At 40.5% G+C, this 15,715-nt stretch overlaps 1 protein-coding gene and 1 long non-coding RNA gene across 8 annotated transcripts in view; one reads left to right on the forward strand and one right to left on the reverse strand.

The window, feature by feature from the left end:
* Window positions 1-15,715, forward strand: part of LIMS1 (LIM zinc finger domain containing 1) — a 67,635-nt gene that overhangs the window by 35,883 nt on the left and 16,037 nt on the right. For 4 of the 6 annotated variants that reach the window (XM_077781555.1, XM_077781552.1, XM_077781554.1 and 1 more), the window contains exon 2: window positions 15,012-15,171. In XM_077781555.1, coding sequence (XP_077637681.1) covers window positions 15,012-15,171 — 160 coding nt within the window. Of the gene's footprint in view, window positions 1-12,360; window positions 12,834-15,011; window positions 15,172-15,715 lie in introns of those variants that run through there. The other 2 variants (XM_077781557.1, XM_077781556.1) reach the window with 1 other exon arrangement.
* LOC110478739 (uncharacterized) lies at window positions 8,681-12,356 on the reverse strand. Of its 2 annotated transcripts, XR_002466810.3 has the most exons (4): window positions 12,171-12,356; window positions 11,888-11,991; window positions 10,626-10,772; window positions 8,681-8,784 (listed from the first exon to the last, which is right to left on the reverse strand). It is a non-coding gene; the product is annotated as an uncharacterized LOC110478739 (long non-coding RNA). The 2 variants fall into 2 exon arrangements; XR_002466809.3 differs by having other exon boundaries at window positions 11,888-12,356.

Genomic DNA, 15,715 nt, shown 5'->3' on the forward strand with positions numbered 1-15,715 from the left:
ACCAAAAATTAGAAAGCCATTTAATGTCTGGGGTTATCTTCCTGCTACTATGAACCTTTGGAAAAAAATTAACAATTAATTTGCAAAAAGCCTCTGTTTGGAGCAGAAAGATTAAGGATCTGTTTGTAACTTGAGTAAGTGCAGACAACCCCCCCCAAAAAAAAGTAAAAATGATAAGATGTTTTTCTAAGTGTGCTCAGCACGAAAGCAATCCATTCCCACTTCAAGCTCCTCAGCAAAGGAACCTTGTGTATCTGCTAACAAAAGCCCCAGTGGGGAGGAAGTACTTCCTATTTCCTAATGTCTGTCTCATTGTATTTTTAGATTATTTTTCCTTCGTAATGGTTGTGCATCAGGTTGGAGTGCTGTGTAATTTGAAAGGTTACTGTGTTTTTTTAAACTGCATTAGCGATTTCTGAAGAATGGTTATTCAGATCTGGGAGATTTACTCTTTTTTACAACTAAGGACCTCAACTGTGACAAAATGTATGATTGTAACTTACAGAGATTATTTATCATGAGATGTCAGAAATATCACTTCTAGGAATGTGTTCACTTGCAGGTCTGGTATGTGTGTTCAGTATCTCTCTGTAGTATTAATTCTGAATTGATTTCGGAGATGGATTTCTAATAGCATCAGCAGTATATATGTTATATTCATATGACTGCAGTTGGAAGAATAACCAGACTTAGTAGAGTAAGAGATGGGCACAGATTCTTGACATTTTTACAATTAGTTTATTTTGTACAAAACTAGCAATGAGGAAAAAATAGATCTATTTGGGAGAGAAAAAGCCTCTTTTTAAAGCATATACATAAAAATGGGTACTAGCTCTGTATGGTTGTGTTGCTGTTATTACTATGCATATCCAAGATAGGAATGAGACCATTTTGGCTGGATAAGGGGAAGGGGTGTGTTTACTGCACCAGTAGAAGTCTGGGTGTTTTAGTCTCCTGAGCCTCTTCTGGTTAGAGATGAGAAACACATGAAACAGGGATTGGTCTTGAGAAATAAAATCCAAATTGGAGGAAATTGTGAATCAGGGGCTTGTGAATCAGCAGAGGGCAGAGTGTTGGAGGTACAAGAAGATGAATAGAGCATGGTCAGATGATGCTTTTAGAGCAGGGGGACAACCCATACCTGCAACCAGAGCTTATCTTGTGTTTGCTAATAGCTTAAGCTGGTTCTTATTCAAACTAAACCTTACTCCTTCCTAACCTGTATTGTGATATTGCAGTGTGTTGCAAGGCAGCCTTATTTGTAATTTTTACTGCATTCTCCATGACAAAAGGAGGATAAAATACAGGATTATGACATATCAATGGGGCAAAGAGCAATTGGGAGCAAAGAGGGAAAGCTCATTAGTTTCTAAAAATGGAAAGATCTAGTTTTTTCCATATATTCTCCCAGTGCCACTTAGATGCCTGTCCTTAGCAAATACTTTCAGAGTATCTAAAGTCCATAAGAAAGACAAGAGGTTGCTTTTATGTCTGCTAAATATATCTTGCCATCCATGGGTTTTCAATGCCCTCCCATAGTATCTCTCTCCAGTTCTTTGTTCTAGTGCCTTTGTATTTTGTTTTACATACATATTAATCCAGATGTGTTAAATAATATCAGCCCTCAAGCAACAGTTCACTGAAACCTGCTTTCTCAGTTCAAGTAGTCTTCTTCTAATCCTGGGCCAAAAGGTACTCAAGATGCCAGTGTCCCCAGGTCACCCTTGGAGAACTTCTGTATTTAAAATCTTTAATTTCAGCTGCTGGATCCAGCCATCACAGCAGGAGCCAGATGTGCTTGGTGGGACAGGGGCCTGTGTACCTGCAAACTGCAGCTGAGACATAGCCAAGTGTTGGCATTACAAAGCAGCTCAGCAGGGCTTGGTGCCAAAATTCTGCCTTTTTCTTTCCTGGGAATGTCAGTGTGATATGTACTTAAAATGTGTGAGATTACTAATAATTAGGGAACTGTGAAACAATGTACTGAAACTCCCAAATGTGCACCAGAACATATGTTTGTTATATCATGTATGACATACATTTAATTTGTCCTGACAGCACAGCACATTGGTGGGGATGGGAAATTTGACTTCTCTTTCTGTCTCACCCATGTATAACTTAACAAACCTCATAACCTCTCTGGCAGCCTTTTAATCTGCTGCTAGATATGCAACTTGTGCTTTACTGACTTTTTAGGGAGCTGCAGCCTGTCTGTACTGTGTAAAAGGTGGTCTGGATAGCTCATCCTTTTCTTGAACTTGGACAGTACAAAAAATGTGCTTGGTTTAGAGCTCCATTGAGGCCAGGGTGCTGAATGCAGACCTCTCTTTGCCTGTTTGAGCAGACTCACCAGCTCATAAACCTAAATTACACAGGATGCTCCCTGGATGCAGAGTTCAAAATGCAGGAGGATGCCAGGCACCTTTATCTCTCTCCTGTGTGCAGCAGATGCAGCCATCCTTGAACTAAATGCAACATGAAAAATCAGCTTTTCAGAAGAGACTGTTCTGTAGACTTGTTCTTTTCCAGCTATATTGATTTAGTGGGAAAACAATGAAGTCTTCTGTAGGTCTTGTCTTGCTTTAGAAACAGCATGTAAAAAATTCTGACTGTATGCTGAGCTATTCTTTCTTGCTTTTCTCAGCAAACAGGATGGAAAGGAAATTGTACACATATATTTATGATTAATCATTAGGAGTCACTTAGCCATAGCAGTATGGTTGCTATTTTTGCTCTTTCCCCTTCTCATCCCATGGGTTTTTGTAAAAATAGAATGATTTGTCTAAAAGAATTGATACTATTAGTTCTCAAGGCTCAGTACAAGGTAGTCACAAAAGAAGAGGCAAATATCTTTGGGCTTTTTTTTTTTTGCAATTACACTTAAAAATTAATTTGATCACTGTTAGCTGCTATCTGTAGCTCTCTTTTCTAAGTACATATGCATTCAAATGCCTTTAAAAATACAAACAACTTTTAAAGAGGTTGATCTCAAGTTTTTTACCAAACAGTAAATTTTGGCATTTACAATAAATAAGCATTGATGAGCTTCCATCAGTAGTTGTCAGTCACTCATAGCTCACTGCTCCGTTCTGTGCAGAAAGCAATGTAGGTGTTTTCCATATTAAGAGTTTTAATTTATAGTTGCATTCTTTTTGCTCTTTGCTGCTGAAGCTGATGGGTACATGCATGTGAGTAGGTGCAGACAATCTTGTGCTGGATCTGTTCAGGCTCCTGCCTGCCTCTGCACATTGACTCCAGACTGGAAGGCATGTGGATGTGCCCCAAAATGTCAAGCACAAAGACTTTCCTTGCAGATGAAACAGGAGGCATAAGCACATTGTTATGTCCCACTGAGCCTTCAGGGGATAGGCTCTGCACAGCAAGGCTTTTAGGTGAGTGTAAAAAGAAACACATGAATAAAATTCCCCCCATTGGCAACACGGTAGGGCTGTCTCCCTTTCTTTATGAGATACAGCATTCAGGAGTTTTGCAAGGTCACAAATCTCCTTAACCTGCCATGAAAAGCACATATGGAGCAGCCAGACAAGGTATACAGCTGTTTCCAGCCATACATCAGCTCTGAAGACCTGCTCTTCCTAGGAAGAAGGAATGAAGATGATGGTCAGGAACTTTTTGGGAAAGCAGGGACCTGTTGAGCCTTCAAATGCTTTAGGGTACTGAGAGCTAGTTAAGGTGAAAATAAAAACCTGTCTGCACCTGGAAGCTTACTTAAATTCAATTTCTCCTGGTAATGTTTCTTTATAGCATCACCAGTGTAAACATTTATATGTCTGTTTTCTGTGAGAGTTATTTAACTTGCTCACCCTGCTGGTGTCAACAGGTGAAGCAGTAATTATTCCATACCTTGGTAAAAAAAGTGATTGATTTATTAAAGCAAGAAAAACTTTAAAAGAAGTGCTAAGACAAAAAAAAAAAAAGTGCTTCTCCCTAATAACTAAATACACTGTAATTGCTAGAATAGTGGAGAGCTGAGTGCTACAAATACTCATTTTAGTCTGGTGCCTGGGAGCTCTGGACTAAGAAACACTTCAGCTTGTCTGCTAGCTGCTCTAATTGAAGAAGGGATTTGTCCATGTAAATGTAACACTGAATTGGTACTATTAATTAGAGTAACTTACAGCCAGCAAAAGTATGCTTCATGGTTAGATTTAAATATTGGGATACCTAGAATTTGCATTACACCTTTGTTTGAGGTATCCACATGACTAGAGGCTTTACTGTTGATTTGTGCTGTACTTTTCATTGCTCTAGGGGTTAAAACAACTCCTGAAGAACACACCCTTTTTTGCTTGCCTTCTCCCTCACCCTGTCTCCTACATTGCATAACAACTAAGCAATTTTGTTTGACTTGCTCACCCGGACTATCACCTCTCATGACTCCAAAGACCAGAGATTGCTGCTTGTGTAATATCAACCAAAGCAATAATTGCTTTTCCTCTTAAATCTATGATTTTAGTAAACATGTAAACTTCAATTAGGATTTTAATTATAGCAATTAGGATTTTCACTGCTCTTATTTACAGGATTAGCTGACTAAAGGTAAATTGCACCTTTCTTTTGCTGTTGTTTTCATGTGTCCTGATGATACCTAACCAGAGGTGTTCTCTAAAGAAAATGTACTGTGATTGCTTATTATTCTTCATTATAATTAAGCTGTCCTTTGAATGCAGCCTGTCATACTGAAGTGAGTTTACACATAGAAGAGAAAAACTAAATTATGCCAATGTTACCACTTAATAAAAATTACTAACTTGCAGGTATTTGGGAGAAAAGTTTAAAAGGTTGTAAGTTTGGATTCCCTTTCTGTATATTTTTAATTTTGTTTTCCTGAGGTCTCTGAGCTGTTCTGGGAAACCTGAAGATAGCTGACAGTGTCCTCGAGAGGACCATGAGCCTTTTACATGATGCTCTCCAGGCATGGAAACAGCTTGCCAAGTATGCTGCTTCTGAGGATGGCCAAAGGCTGATGCCTGTGGAGGGAGGTAGTAGGAAAGAGTGAGCCTTTTTTGGGATTGCCCTTGGTAGTAACCCCATCTTGCCACCAGCTGTGGCTCAGGGACTTCCTATGGAGCTTGTGGCATTGTTTTTTCTTTCATTTAACTCCTCTGGTCTTGCTTTGCACCCAGCAATCTCAGGGCATTTATTAAGTCACTCAATGCTCTGAGTTTTCATGTGTATTATCTCATGGTGTAGTACATATAGTTATGTGTATTTTTTTCCTTGCTTGATTTGTCATATCAGCTTTAGGCTGCCATTATTCAGTATTCATCTTTGTATCTTCCAGCTTTGTAGAAATTCTCATTTTAGGTAGTTGCTGGTAGAATTCTGAACTGATGGCTTCATATATAATACTCTGTGAGCAGTGTTTTTTGATGATACTGCTCAATTTTGCCAGCAGATTCTAAGTCATACTGTGATGTGTCTTTATAGATTAACCTTTCTGATCTTTTGGAGCCTTTTGTCCAGGAAGAGAAATTTGGAGCCTGATTTTTGTGACATATTTCCTTGTAGCTCTTCTGCTGCTTCTGGTTGCCCTAATGAGCATAATAGAACTAGAAAAAAATGAATTAACAAACATTATTAGCCTCAAAGGAAATAACATACTGACAGACATAGATAGAAATACCTGGCAGCATTTCTCAGCTTGTGCCTTTTTAAATTAAGAATTCAAAATATTTAAGCTGTTCCAGCAAGGAATGAGTGGACAAAGGTAGAGCAAATGTGAAATTATGTTTGTCTTCTCTAGCATATAAAATCCATGCATGCCACACTCTTCATAGATCATAAAGTTCTTGATCCCAAGGTGAGTCTACCTTTTGAACTCTGTTTCTTTGCAACTACTGGATTCCTGCTCAGAGTCATGCCTCAAAAGTGCTCTGGCTGGTCCCCTTGTTCCCGTATGGGAAGTTTGTATTGAAAGCTACTTGTCCTGCACAATATTTGGCTTTTTAGTTTTTGTTTGTTACATTTCTTCTTCACTGACTTCAGAAACTGAAGTGAAGCATACCCTATATTTCTGATACATAAAGTTGGTCCTAATATATGTACTTTTTTAAAGGACACTGTAGAAGTGCAGCTTCAGAGTAGAATAACTCCATAGGCTGCCAAGTTGCAGGTTATGAATTTTGCCTGAAATATACAAGTAATTGCATAATTTTAAACTCAAGTTCTTTCTAAAATGCTTCCTAAAGCTACTCCTCAGATTATTCCATGGTATGTAGCAAAGCAAAAGGAAGCTTGTCAGGTCTCAAACCCTTCTGATTGAAAGCTCAATCTTCTTTTATCTTCCCTCTTTCTATTGCTTCTCTTCTGTCAAGCAAAAACCCTGCTGTTCTTTTGGATGATCCCAGCAGTATATTCTTGTGAGGGGTAACTTCAATACCTTCTTCCCTCATAGGTGATATAATAATGTCCACTGCTGCATTACTCGTTGAGGATTAGTCAGGTGTTGGGACAAAAACCATTACTTTAAAAAACCTGGCAAAAAGGTTTAAAAAACCTTGCCAAACCTTCTACTAGAAAAATGCATGGAACTTTGCACAAGCTGCTATTGAAATTCATTCATGTTTACTTGACAAGTGTGCTACTAGCATTGAATAGCTGATAAATGTAAAGTGTGAGATGAAGACCTCTAGTTTGCATTATCTAAATGTTAAGACTGTCATAATGAACTCAAAATGCTATTTTGTGTTAGTGTTATTTTTTGGCTCATTACTCATTCTTGAGTCTTAGGAACATAAACTGCTTCTTGTTCTCTTGGCAGTTGAATATTAGGGCTATTATTATTTTATGCTGCTGTATTAGCTGCAGATGGCTTAGCTGTCTGCCATCCTCTGCAGGTTTTAAAGCCTGGTGATGCTGTAGTGAATGTAGGAAGAGAAAAATGTGAAACTGAAACCCAGAGTGACTAATAATTACAATTTGGTGTGTGTGTGAGAGGAGAACAGCTGAGGAGATGTTTTCTATAACACATTGTACTTCTGCTAAAAATTAATTCATTCAGGCAATGAAAAACCTTGCACATCATCATATAGAAGCTCAAACTAATGAAGATGAGAAGAGATTATGTTGCTGAAAGTGTAGATTAATAGTAATAAAGTAATAAAAGATGTGTGTGACATGCAGGTTACTGAAGCTGTAGGTCAGTCCTCAGCATGGTGTCTCCAGTGGAGATGTGCCTATAATAAGGATCTTGCTGTGGGCTGGGAAGCCTGGTTTTGCAGTACTCTGCCCTACAAGGAGCTGTATAGATGTACTGGAAGTCTCTCCTGAGTGCTGGGGTGTTATGTTGAGTCATAGTATTAATTATAGCTCCTGGATGAGCTGTTCAGATCATGATGTTCAGCTTGTCAAAACATTGGTTCCACATAGTGCAGGCAGATGACTCAGGCAGAATCAAAGGCTGGCATTTGCCTGTACGCTGAGGATTCAGTGGAGGATTTTTGGTGGATGTCAGTGACAGATGACATGAACTGAATATTTGTGCAAGGAAGCCATTACCCTAAAGAGAAATACGTTACTGCATTTTAGAATCATAGAATCATTTAGGCTGTAACAACCTCTTAATATCAAGTCTAACTAATAACCCATTACTGCCAGGTCTACCTCTAAACTATGTCCCCAAGTGCCACATCTACATGTCTTTTAAATAGTTTCAGGGTTGTTGACTCTGCTCCACTTCTCTGGGCAGTCTGTTCCAAATGCTTGACGCCCCTTTGCATGAAACAAAAAAAAATAATGTCCAATCTGAACTTCCCTTGAAGCAACTTGAGGTTGTTTCTTCTTGTCCTGTCACTTTTTCAGAGCTTGGTGGACTTGATTTTCTCTTTTCAGGCTTGAAAAGATGGTTCTTTTCACAGCGACTGTCTCAGGAACATTTGATGTGCAGCCCCTAGAATTAAGTGGCTGACCTTTTTTATTATTCTTAAATTAGAAATGAGGATGTAAGTGTTATATGAAATGCATCAGTGCAAATGTATCCTTAAAATTTATAGAGTTGGAGGAATTTGGATACCATAATGAAATAGACTTGCAGTTGACTACTCAGGTGCAGATTTCAAGAATAGCCAATAATGTGCTGTGTCACATGCAACACAAAATTATTGGAGTTCATGAGCTTCTCATATATGGTACTGTTTGTTTTATTTTTCCTGTCTGCACAGGATTGAAGGAAACAGTAGTGTGGGAGGACGAGATGAATGTTTTAAAGAGTATCAAATATCTGTACACAGAAGTTATTACTTGGTTTATGCTTCATTTGGTAATAGATGTAACCAGCAGGAAGAAAACACAATACTTTGCTGAAATATTACTTACAACAGGAAAATGCTGTAGTTGCATATTGCTCTTCCTTTATATAAATTCTGTCAGAGACTGATATTTCACTGTGCCTGAATGACTGATAAACATTGTGTGGGAAGCTGCTGCTTACCTGTCTATTCCAGTTATATTTACTTCCTTATGGAGAGATGGAATGTGAACCTTCTCTGTTTATGGAGACCAAAGCATTTTTTGGACATGTTTATACTAGAATAAATTTATACTGGAGGATATGAAACAACTAGAATTGCCTTTTTGTTTGCCCTGTTTAAACTCCCACCACATAAGCTTAATTATGTATTTTGAGGTGAAGACTAAAGAATGAAACTTTCAGGAACACTCAGAATTCACATGATTTTTACTGCAGTGTTTTCAAGATGGTTTTCCATAATTTTTAATAGAAGAAGTAGTTGGAGCAGTGCTGAGCACATGTGAAAATCCAACCTGTAAAAATGTGCATTTTAATTATATAAAATATTAATTACTTTTTTCAAACTGCCTTAGGAGACCAGAAAGTATTTTATTGCTTAAGAGATAAACAATTGCAGCAACCAGAACCCAAGAGTGTTTTTAATTTCAATAAGAAACCCTCACAAAAGGTCAACTAGTGCTTTGAAATGTTGGTGCAGAAATCAGAGCAGGGCACTGCAAGCCCACGCGTCTTTTGCAGCCAAACTTCTTTTCTAGGTTGTTCTGTATTTTGCGTGTGAGAGTCACTGCACAGCATCTGTTACTGCATCATTGGAATGAACCCACTCGTGCCTGCGGGGGAGGAGGTGGGATGCACTGTGCTTGTTCATCCCCCGCCTGTCCCCGCGGGTGTTTCCTCCCGCAGCTGTATGTCCCGGTGGCACAAACAGGTTGCCAGGCAGCAGCTGCCTTTGCCAAGCACCTTGTTTGGAGCCGTGGCTGCTCCGCACACGGCTATTTGTGGCACGGAGTGAAATGCTCAGCGGGCTTGGCTGGCCACCGAGCCGTCACTGTAAGAGTCCCTGTCTGCCCCTGGCAGCCGCCGGCATGGGCAGCCAGGCTGGAAAGCTGTGCAGCGAAAGCAGCGTGGAGTGAGGCGGCAGTCATCCTTCAGCAGGGATTAGGCAGTGCGCCTATTTTTGCTATTGTTTACCAAAGCCCTTCTGGTAACCGCAGTGGAACACTTCTCCCTCCCTCTTCTACCATTTCCTTCAGCACCTTCCCTACCATCAGTTTTGGCTTCTGATAAGATCTTCAGTGTGCCAAGAGGAGATTGTCTTTTTCTTTCATACCTGTCTTTTCTAGTTAAACGCCCAACTTCTTCTCCCTAGCACTGCATCTTTAACAATAGGCTGCTTGCTGTGTTTTGTCCCATATCCCAGGGAATGCCCTTGGGAAGCTGCTGCTGCAAAACAACCCCTTACATACTTCTCACTCTCCATGGACAGCTTCACCTCAGAGTAACCTAGAATTCCCTCATGAAAATGAAGTGTATTTTTAACAATGTATTTCAGATCTGGGCAGCATGCCTCCTATAAAATGTCAGAAAAGAGAAGGATGGCCAGCTGCTCTGGATTATCAGACCTTCACAGTAGAAGCTGTGTTTTGCTTCAGTAGCATAAAGGCCCTTTTAAAACTCTTGTTAAGCTCCTTCTTGTTTATTAGAAAAAATTTGGAGTCATTCCTCCAGCAGCAATGGTAATATGACTGGAGAACCAGACAACTTCTACTTACTGCACATATGGAGTCCTGTTACTTTGAAGGACTTGCTCCTGACAAAAACTAGGAAGATAAAACCAGGCTTTTTGGATGGACATCTTACTGCACTAACTTGCTGTACTACTTGCTTTGCTACAGCCATGCAGAAGACTGCACAGTAGCAAGGTGAAGGAGCAATCAAATGTTTTCTTGTTGACCAAAGAGAATATGAGGCAGCAGAAGTTGTTTCCAACCACATTGGTCACCTGTGGATTTCAGATTACTGCAAAACTGTAGTAGTCCACCAGGAAAAAGTCTCTATGGGGCACTTTTGATTTACAGCAGCATCTTCCCAGGAGAATTGTCTGTGATCTGGGACAAAATACAGGAAAAGAGTTGGGAAATTGTTGAGAAGATAGTGATAAGAGGAAGAGGTAGGCTCACTTGCTGTTTATTATCTTAGTGGCTTCATTTATCTTTACTAATCCTGAATAAATCAGCATTTTTAGTCCACTGTAGTCAGTCTCACTGAAGTTTTTTATGCCCACAGAAGCTCAGCACTGACCTGTGCAAAAAGTGTTGGGAAGCAAGATGAAGAAGAACTGGCATCACTATACCTGCATGTCTGTTGGCAGTCTGCACATTTTCATCACTCATGCTTCAGAGAATGCAGAAACCTTTTCTTCCAGGACTGCAGTGGTGCTCTGGCAAGATCTTTTTGGCCTTGGGCTAGAACCTGAGCATTGCTTCATCTGCAGTGTGCCCTATGACAGATAAAAATAGGACTTGAGCTGCAGCCAGGCTGTGTCAGTGGTGAGGGTGCAGCTTCCTTAGCCTGTTAGAGCTTGACTTCTGGTAGCTCTGGCATAGGGTGAATAATCACACCTACAGACAGGCAGATCAGCAGGGTCATGCTGCCTGGGTCCCACCTACGCAAGGAAATAGCTTGCCTAGGGGGTTGTTGCTCCTTGTTGAGGGGAAGTGAAGGGAAGACACTGACCAAACCCATTCCACAAATTTGTCAGCAGAAGCAGCAGCGTGGGACTGTGTTGGCTGAGCTGTAGGAAGGTGGCTGCATGCAAGCTCAGGCCTGCATGGAGAGTGGCGTGTGGGCTGCTGTACGCTTGCTGAGCAAGCTGTCTTAGGTGGTGGTGAGAGATATGGCCAAAAAACATCACCAACCAGACCCTCTGTGGTAGGTCCTAGGGAAGGTGCAGGTATATTAAGAAATTGTAGCCTTGACTGGACATTCTGTCATATCCTGTGACAGTATAAGCGGAAATGGCCTCAGGTTGTACCAGGGAAGGTTTAGATTGGAGATCAGGACAGATTTCTTCATGGAAATGTTGTCAAACACTGGAACAGACTGCCCAGGGAAGTATTAGCATCACCATCACTGGTAGTATTTAAAAGATGTGTAGATGTGGCACCTGGGGACATGATTTAGTGGTGAATGTAGCAGTATTAGTTTAATGGTTATACTCAGTGGTCTTGAGGTCTTTTCCAATCTAAATTATTCTATTACTCTCTGATCTTAGTTCTAGTTTCTCTATTTGTTCCTGGTACTCATCTCCTTCTTGTCATCCTCTGCTTCCTCATGCCCCCTCACAGACTAGCAGATTCTTCAGCTGCCAGTGTGCTGTGTGTCATGAGCACAAAGTGCATGCAGTTCTGCAGTTCAACTGGTTGCTAACAAGGCTGAGACAGTTCAACACAAAAGTTAGTTACTCAGGGGGGCTTCCCAAAAGCCTTCCTTTTCTGCAGTTATAAAGTGCTGGAAGCCCACAGGCACTGTGCCACAAACACTGCGCTTCAAAGAGGGAGAGCTTGTAAGAGTCTAATTATTAGCTGTAAATCTTACTTTAGTTAGTGTTCTTACATTGGATAGTTGTTCTAAATGCAGCACATCACTGGAAATAAAGCTTTGGTTTTCCTCCTTCATGTATTGTCCATTATGGCATGCCTGTCAGTTTTGTTAATGGCCTGAGAAACAGAACAGAAATCAAACAATCTGCTTGTACCTTCCCCTTGTCTGAAGTACTGAGAAGAGGAAAGACATACATAGATAAATTCAACACATATGACTTAAAAGACACAAGTGGAGCATTAAATGTCATTTTTACAATGTAATTAACACACTATAGCATTAAAGCAATATTTACCTGGAGACAGGAGTCTTCTGATCCTGCTTTCCACTGTTGGTTTGCCCATGATAAAATATTGTTGGACTCTGCCTTCACGCCCCCACAGCATAAAGAAGCTGCAGCCAAGTTTGGTGATAAACTTATTTGCACATAGGTTACTCACACCACAGCTCTCCTGGGCAGCTTCTGTCAGCAGCCAGCAGCGAAGACCCTTTCCAGCATCCGAGTTTACATGAGGGCCTGGTGAGGGGAGTGTTCTCTGTGCACAGCCAGCCTGCGTAAATCTCAGCGTGACAGGCTCCCAGCCCTGCTGCTGAACTTTTAACTTGAAGCTCTAGCAGGGTGCTGAGTAGCTCCAGCTACATGACAGGAGCTGTGAAAGTAAATCACTTCGCTGGGAACAAGGGGAAGTCCAGCATATTGTTTTGCGGACTTTGCCTACAGTTTGTTTGCAGTCTAAGCATAGAATATATACACCTGGGAAAGCAATCAGAGCGAGATGGACTTCCAACGCAGAGCTCAGCCCTTCCCCATCCCAGAGGATGAAGAGGTTGCCTACAAGGTCACTCCTGATGCTCACAACTCCGCAGGAAATGAAGGCGAGAAACCGGTGTCAAAATTGCAACGTAGGCACAGTGAAATAAAACTCTACAAAGAGTTTTGTGATTTTTATGCAAGATTGTAAGTTTGTTCTGTTCAGCTTCGGGGTGTAACTGCAGTGACATTACTGGTGTATTGTACATAATATATTTTATTATCTGGGGCTCAGGCTGTGCAAGCTGTTCTCTCATTCAACCTTTGCCACTGTTCTGCTTGAAACATTGCCAGTTGTAACAACTAAAATTTGAATTGTTGCTTTAAATTTCATCATGAATTGCATCAGGAATTTTTATCAGCAGTAAAAATGGTGTTGGAATTTTTAAAGTAGTCTCTCTGCCTTCAGGTTGTTTGCCAGTTATTCTGGGCAAATGGATAAACCGCTTCATTAATGCAGAAGTATTACATACTTCACTAGTTTTACATATGTGATGTGTTTCAAAGTTAAGCACTTTTTCCTGAAGAGGGAAACTGTTTTTACTTGGTTTTGAACTTTGTTTCATGTTTTTGCTTGGATTGTACTTTACGTACATCAGTGCTTAGAATCCTTAATGCTCAAGCACTGTTGAAGTGATGATGAAAGATCCCAGTTTCTCTTGTGATTATTCTTCATTTAGATTGATAAGGAAGATGGGAAAATTGACTGAGGTTTTGCCCCACAGAAAGCATACACAGTCAATGAAGACCATTGATGACCTTTACAGTTGATCACAGTTTATATGTATAGTCACTGCAGTTTGTCCATAGGTCTGTCTGTTATTAGGGGTTAGACCATCCTGTGTCTGATCTTCATGTGAAATTTGCCCACTCATTTCACTGTGAGGACAGTGGATATTTGGATTGCAGTTACCGTTTTCCTCATCTGCAAAGATCAAGTGAGAGAGAAAAAAAAGTGCTAGCTAATAATAACATGTCAAATGTGACCTTGTGTAGGGCTCTTCTGTGAGACAGTGTAAGAAATAGATAAAACACATTCCATTTTGAACCACGTGCTAGGTGTTTGCTTGCTCCCTTGGATAGTGTGCAAGGAATGAATTCAATTCCTATTGAACATGGTGGGAGCCCAAAGGTCTTATCCCCTTGAAGAGATAAGAAGGAAGGCTTGGCATCTTACAGAGGACTGTGGGCTCTGCACTTACAGGCACAGCATGATAACTTATCAAAATGCGTGCCTGCATGCATATGTGTTTCAAATAATGTCACTTGTCTAATAACCTTCCAGATAAATATTGAGTCATTAGTTTTCTCAGCTGACATCCCATTTTAATGAAACTAGACCATTGCCCTATATTTACTTTCTGTTACCACATGGTATTAAGGATGATCCTGAAAGGCAGAGTTTTGAGAGCCTAGATATGAGTGATGGAATGTTTGCAAAGGGAAAACCAAAAGAGCCTTTTGCTGGCTTTAATTAACTGAAAATCAGCTATACTGTCTTCTGCAGATGTGGACAGCTACCACACTGCCTTTTTTTTGGTCCTGTGCCTTTGAGAAGCAACCAAGGTTGCTGTTTCAATATTTCTTTGCATCCCTGGCATGGGTCGCAGTGGGGCAGCCAGAGCATTCCCACCCTCTCCTCCCCCCTAGCCTTGGAGTGGGCTATGAGCTGGCACATGATCAGCCGAGCTCCCTGAGATAAACCCTAACAAAGCAATCAAAAATCCCATGATTTCAAACTAAATTTGTAAAATGACTTCAAGCTATGCAGAGCTCATATAAAGGATAATTATTTAACTACTCTGTTTTTCATTAATATCTGCCAGACTAGATCCTGCACACTCTTTCACATTGTTTATTTAGAGCTCTGAACCAATGCCATTATATATGTATAGTTTAGAAGTTATATATGTATGTATTAGAATTGGTTTACAATAAATAATTTATGTTTTACTGTGTGATGCCAGTCCTTAATCATTAATATTTGCCCTTGTTTTCAGTCATTTTAATGTATATCATAATTCTTATAGTACTTTGAATTGCCTTTTTTCATCATAGAAAGCCTGTAAATGTGTCTGAAGAGACAAGGTTTCTGTTTGGGGTTTTCAATTAATTAGAGCATATCACAGGGATTTTGTTTCTATCTAAAGAGTTAGGGAGCAGGGAGATGCCGCAAGCTATGAAGTTCATGGAAAAACTTGTGCTGAGCAGCTTATCATTAGGTTGGTGCAGTTTGGCCTGGTAGAGCAGGGGAAAGACTGATGACCAGTGTTGTTGTCTACTTAGGCTAATTTTCTTTCTTTTTTTTTTTTTTTTGAATGACAGCAACATGGCGAACGCGCTTGCAAACGCCATCTGTGAGCGCTGCAGGGGGGGCTTTGCCCCTGCCGAGAAAATTGTGAACAGCAATGGTGAGCTGTACCACGAGCAGTGCTTCGTCTGCGCCCAGTGCTTTCAGCAGTTCCCCGAAGGGCTCTTCTATGAGGTAAGTGGGGCAGAGACCCCTGCTGTCCCCATACCCCCTCTTGAGCCTTCATTCCCATAGCAGAAGTAGCTACAGGCAGGTGGATAGCTTAGAAAGTCCCATGAGAGTATCTGGGCTCTAACAGAGTATGCCCAGTAAAGGGAGAAAAAAACCAGAAGCATTTCTGTGCTAATTTGGAGGACATCCATGTATATAACATTCTTTAAGTGTGGACCTTAATATTACCAGCACTGAGAGAAAAAATCCTGGAGATTCTTTTCTCAGTGCAAATTTTCTCCCTGAAACTTGTGAATCTGATGTATCATACCAGAAATATATAAGAAACATACTTCTTAGAGGAGAAAGTCATATAGAAGGAAATCTCAGCATCCTGTGGTCCACAGGAGGTTTATCACTGAGTTGAGTGAGTCCAGTTTGGCGTTGGAAAAGAGATGTTCTGTATGTGAGCATGCAGTGATCCAAACCAGACAGAGCCAGTATAAGATAAACTCTTAAGTTTAACAGTCTAGAGCATTCGAAATTATCAGTTCTTAACACACTTTCA

The sequence above is a fragment of the Lonchura striata genome, chromosome 2 (assembly GCF_046129695.1).
Source record: "Lonchura striata isolate bLonStr1 chromosome 2, bLonStr1.mat, whole genome shotgun sequence".
NCBI classification, from domain to species: Eukaryota; Metazoa; Chordata; class Aves; order Passeriformes; family Estrildidae; genus Lonchura; species Lonchura striata.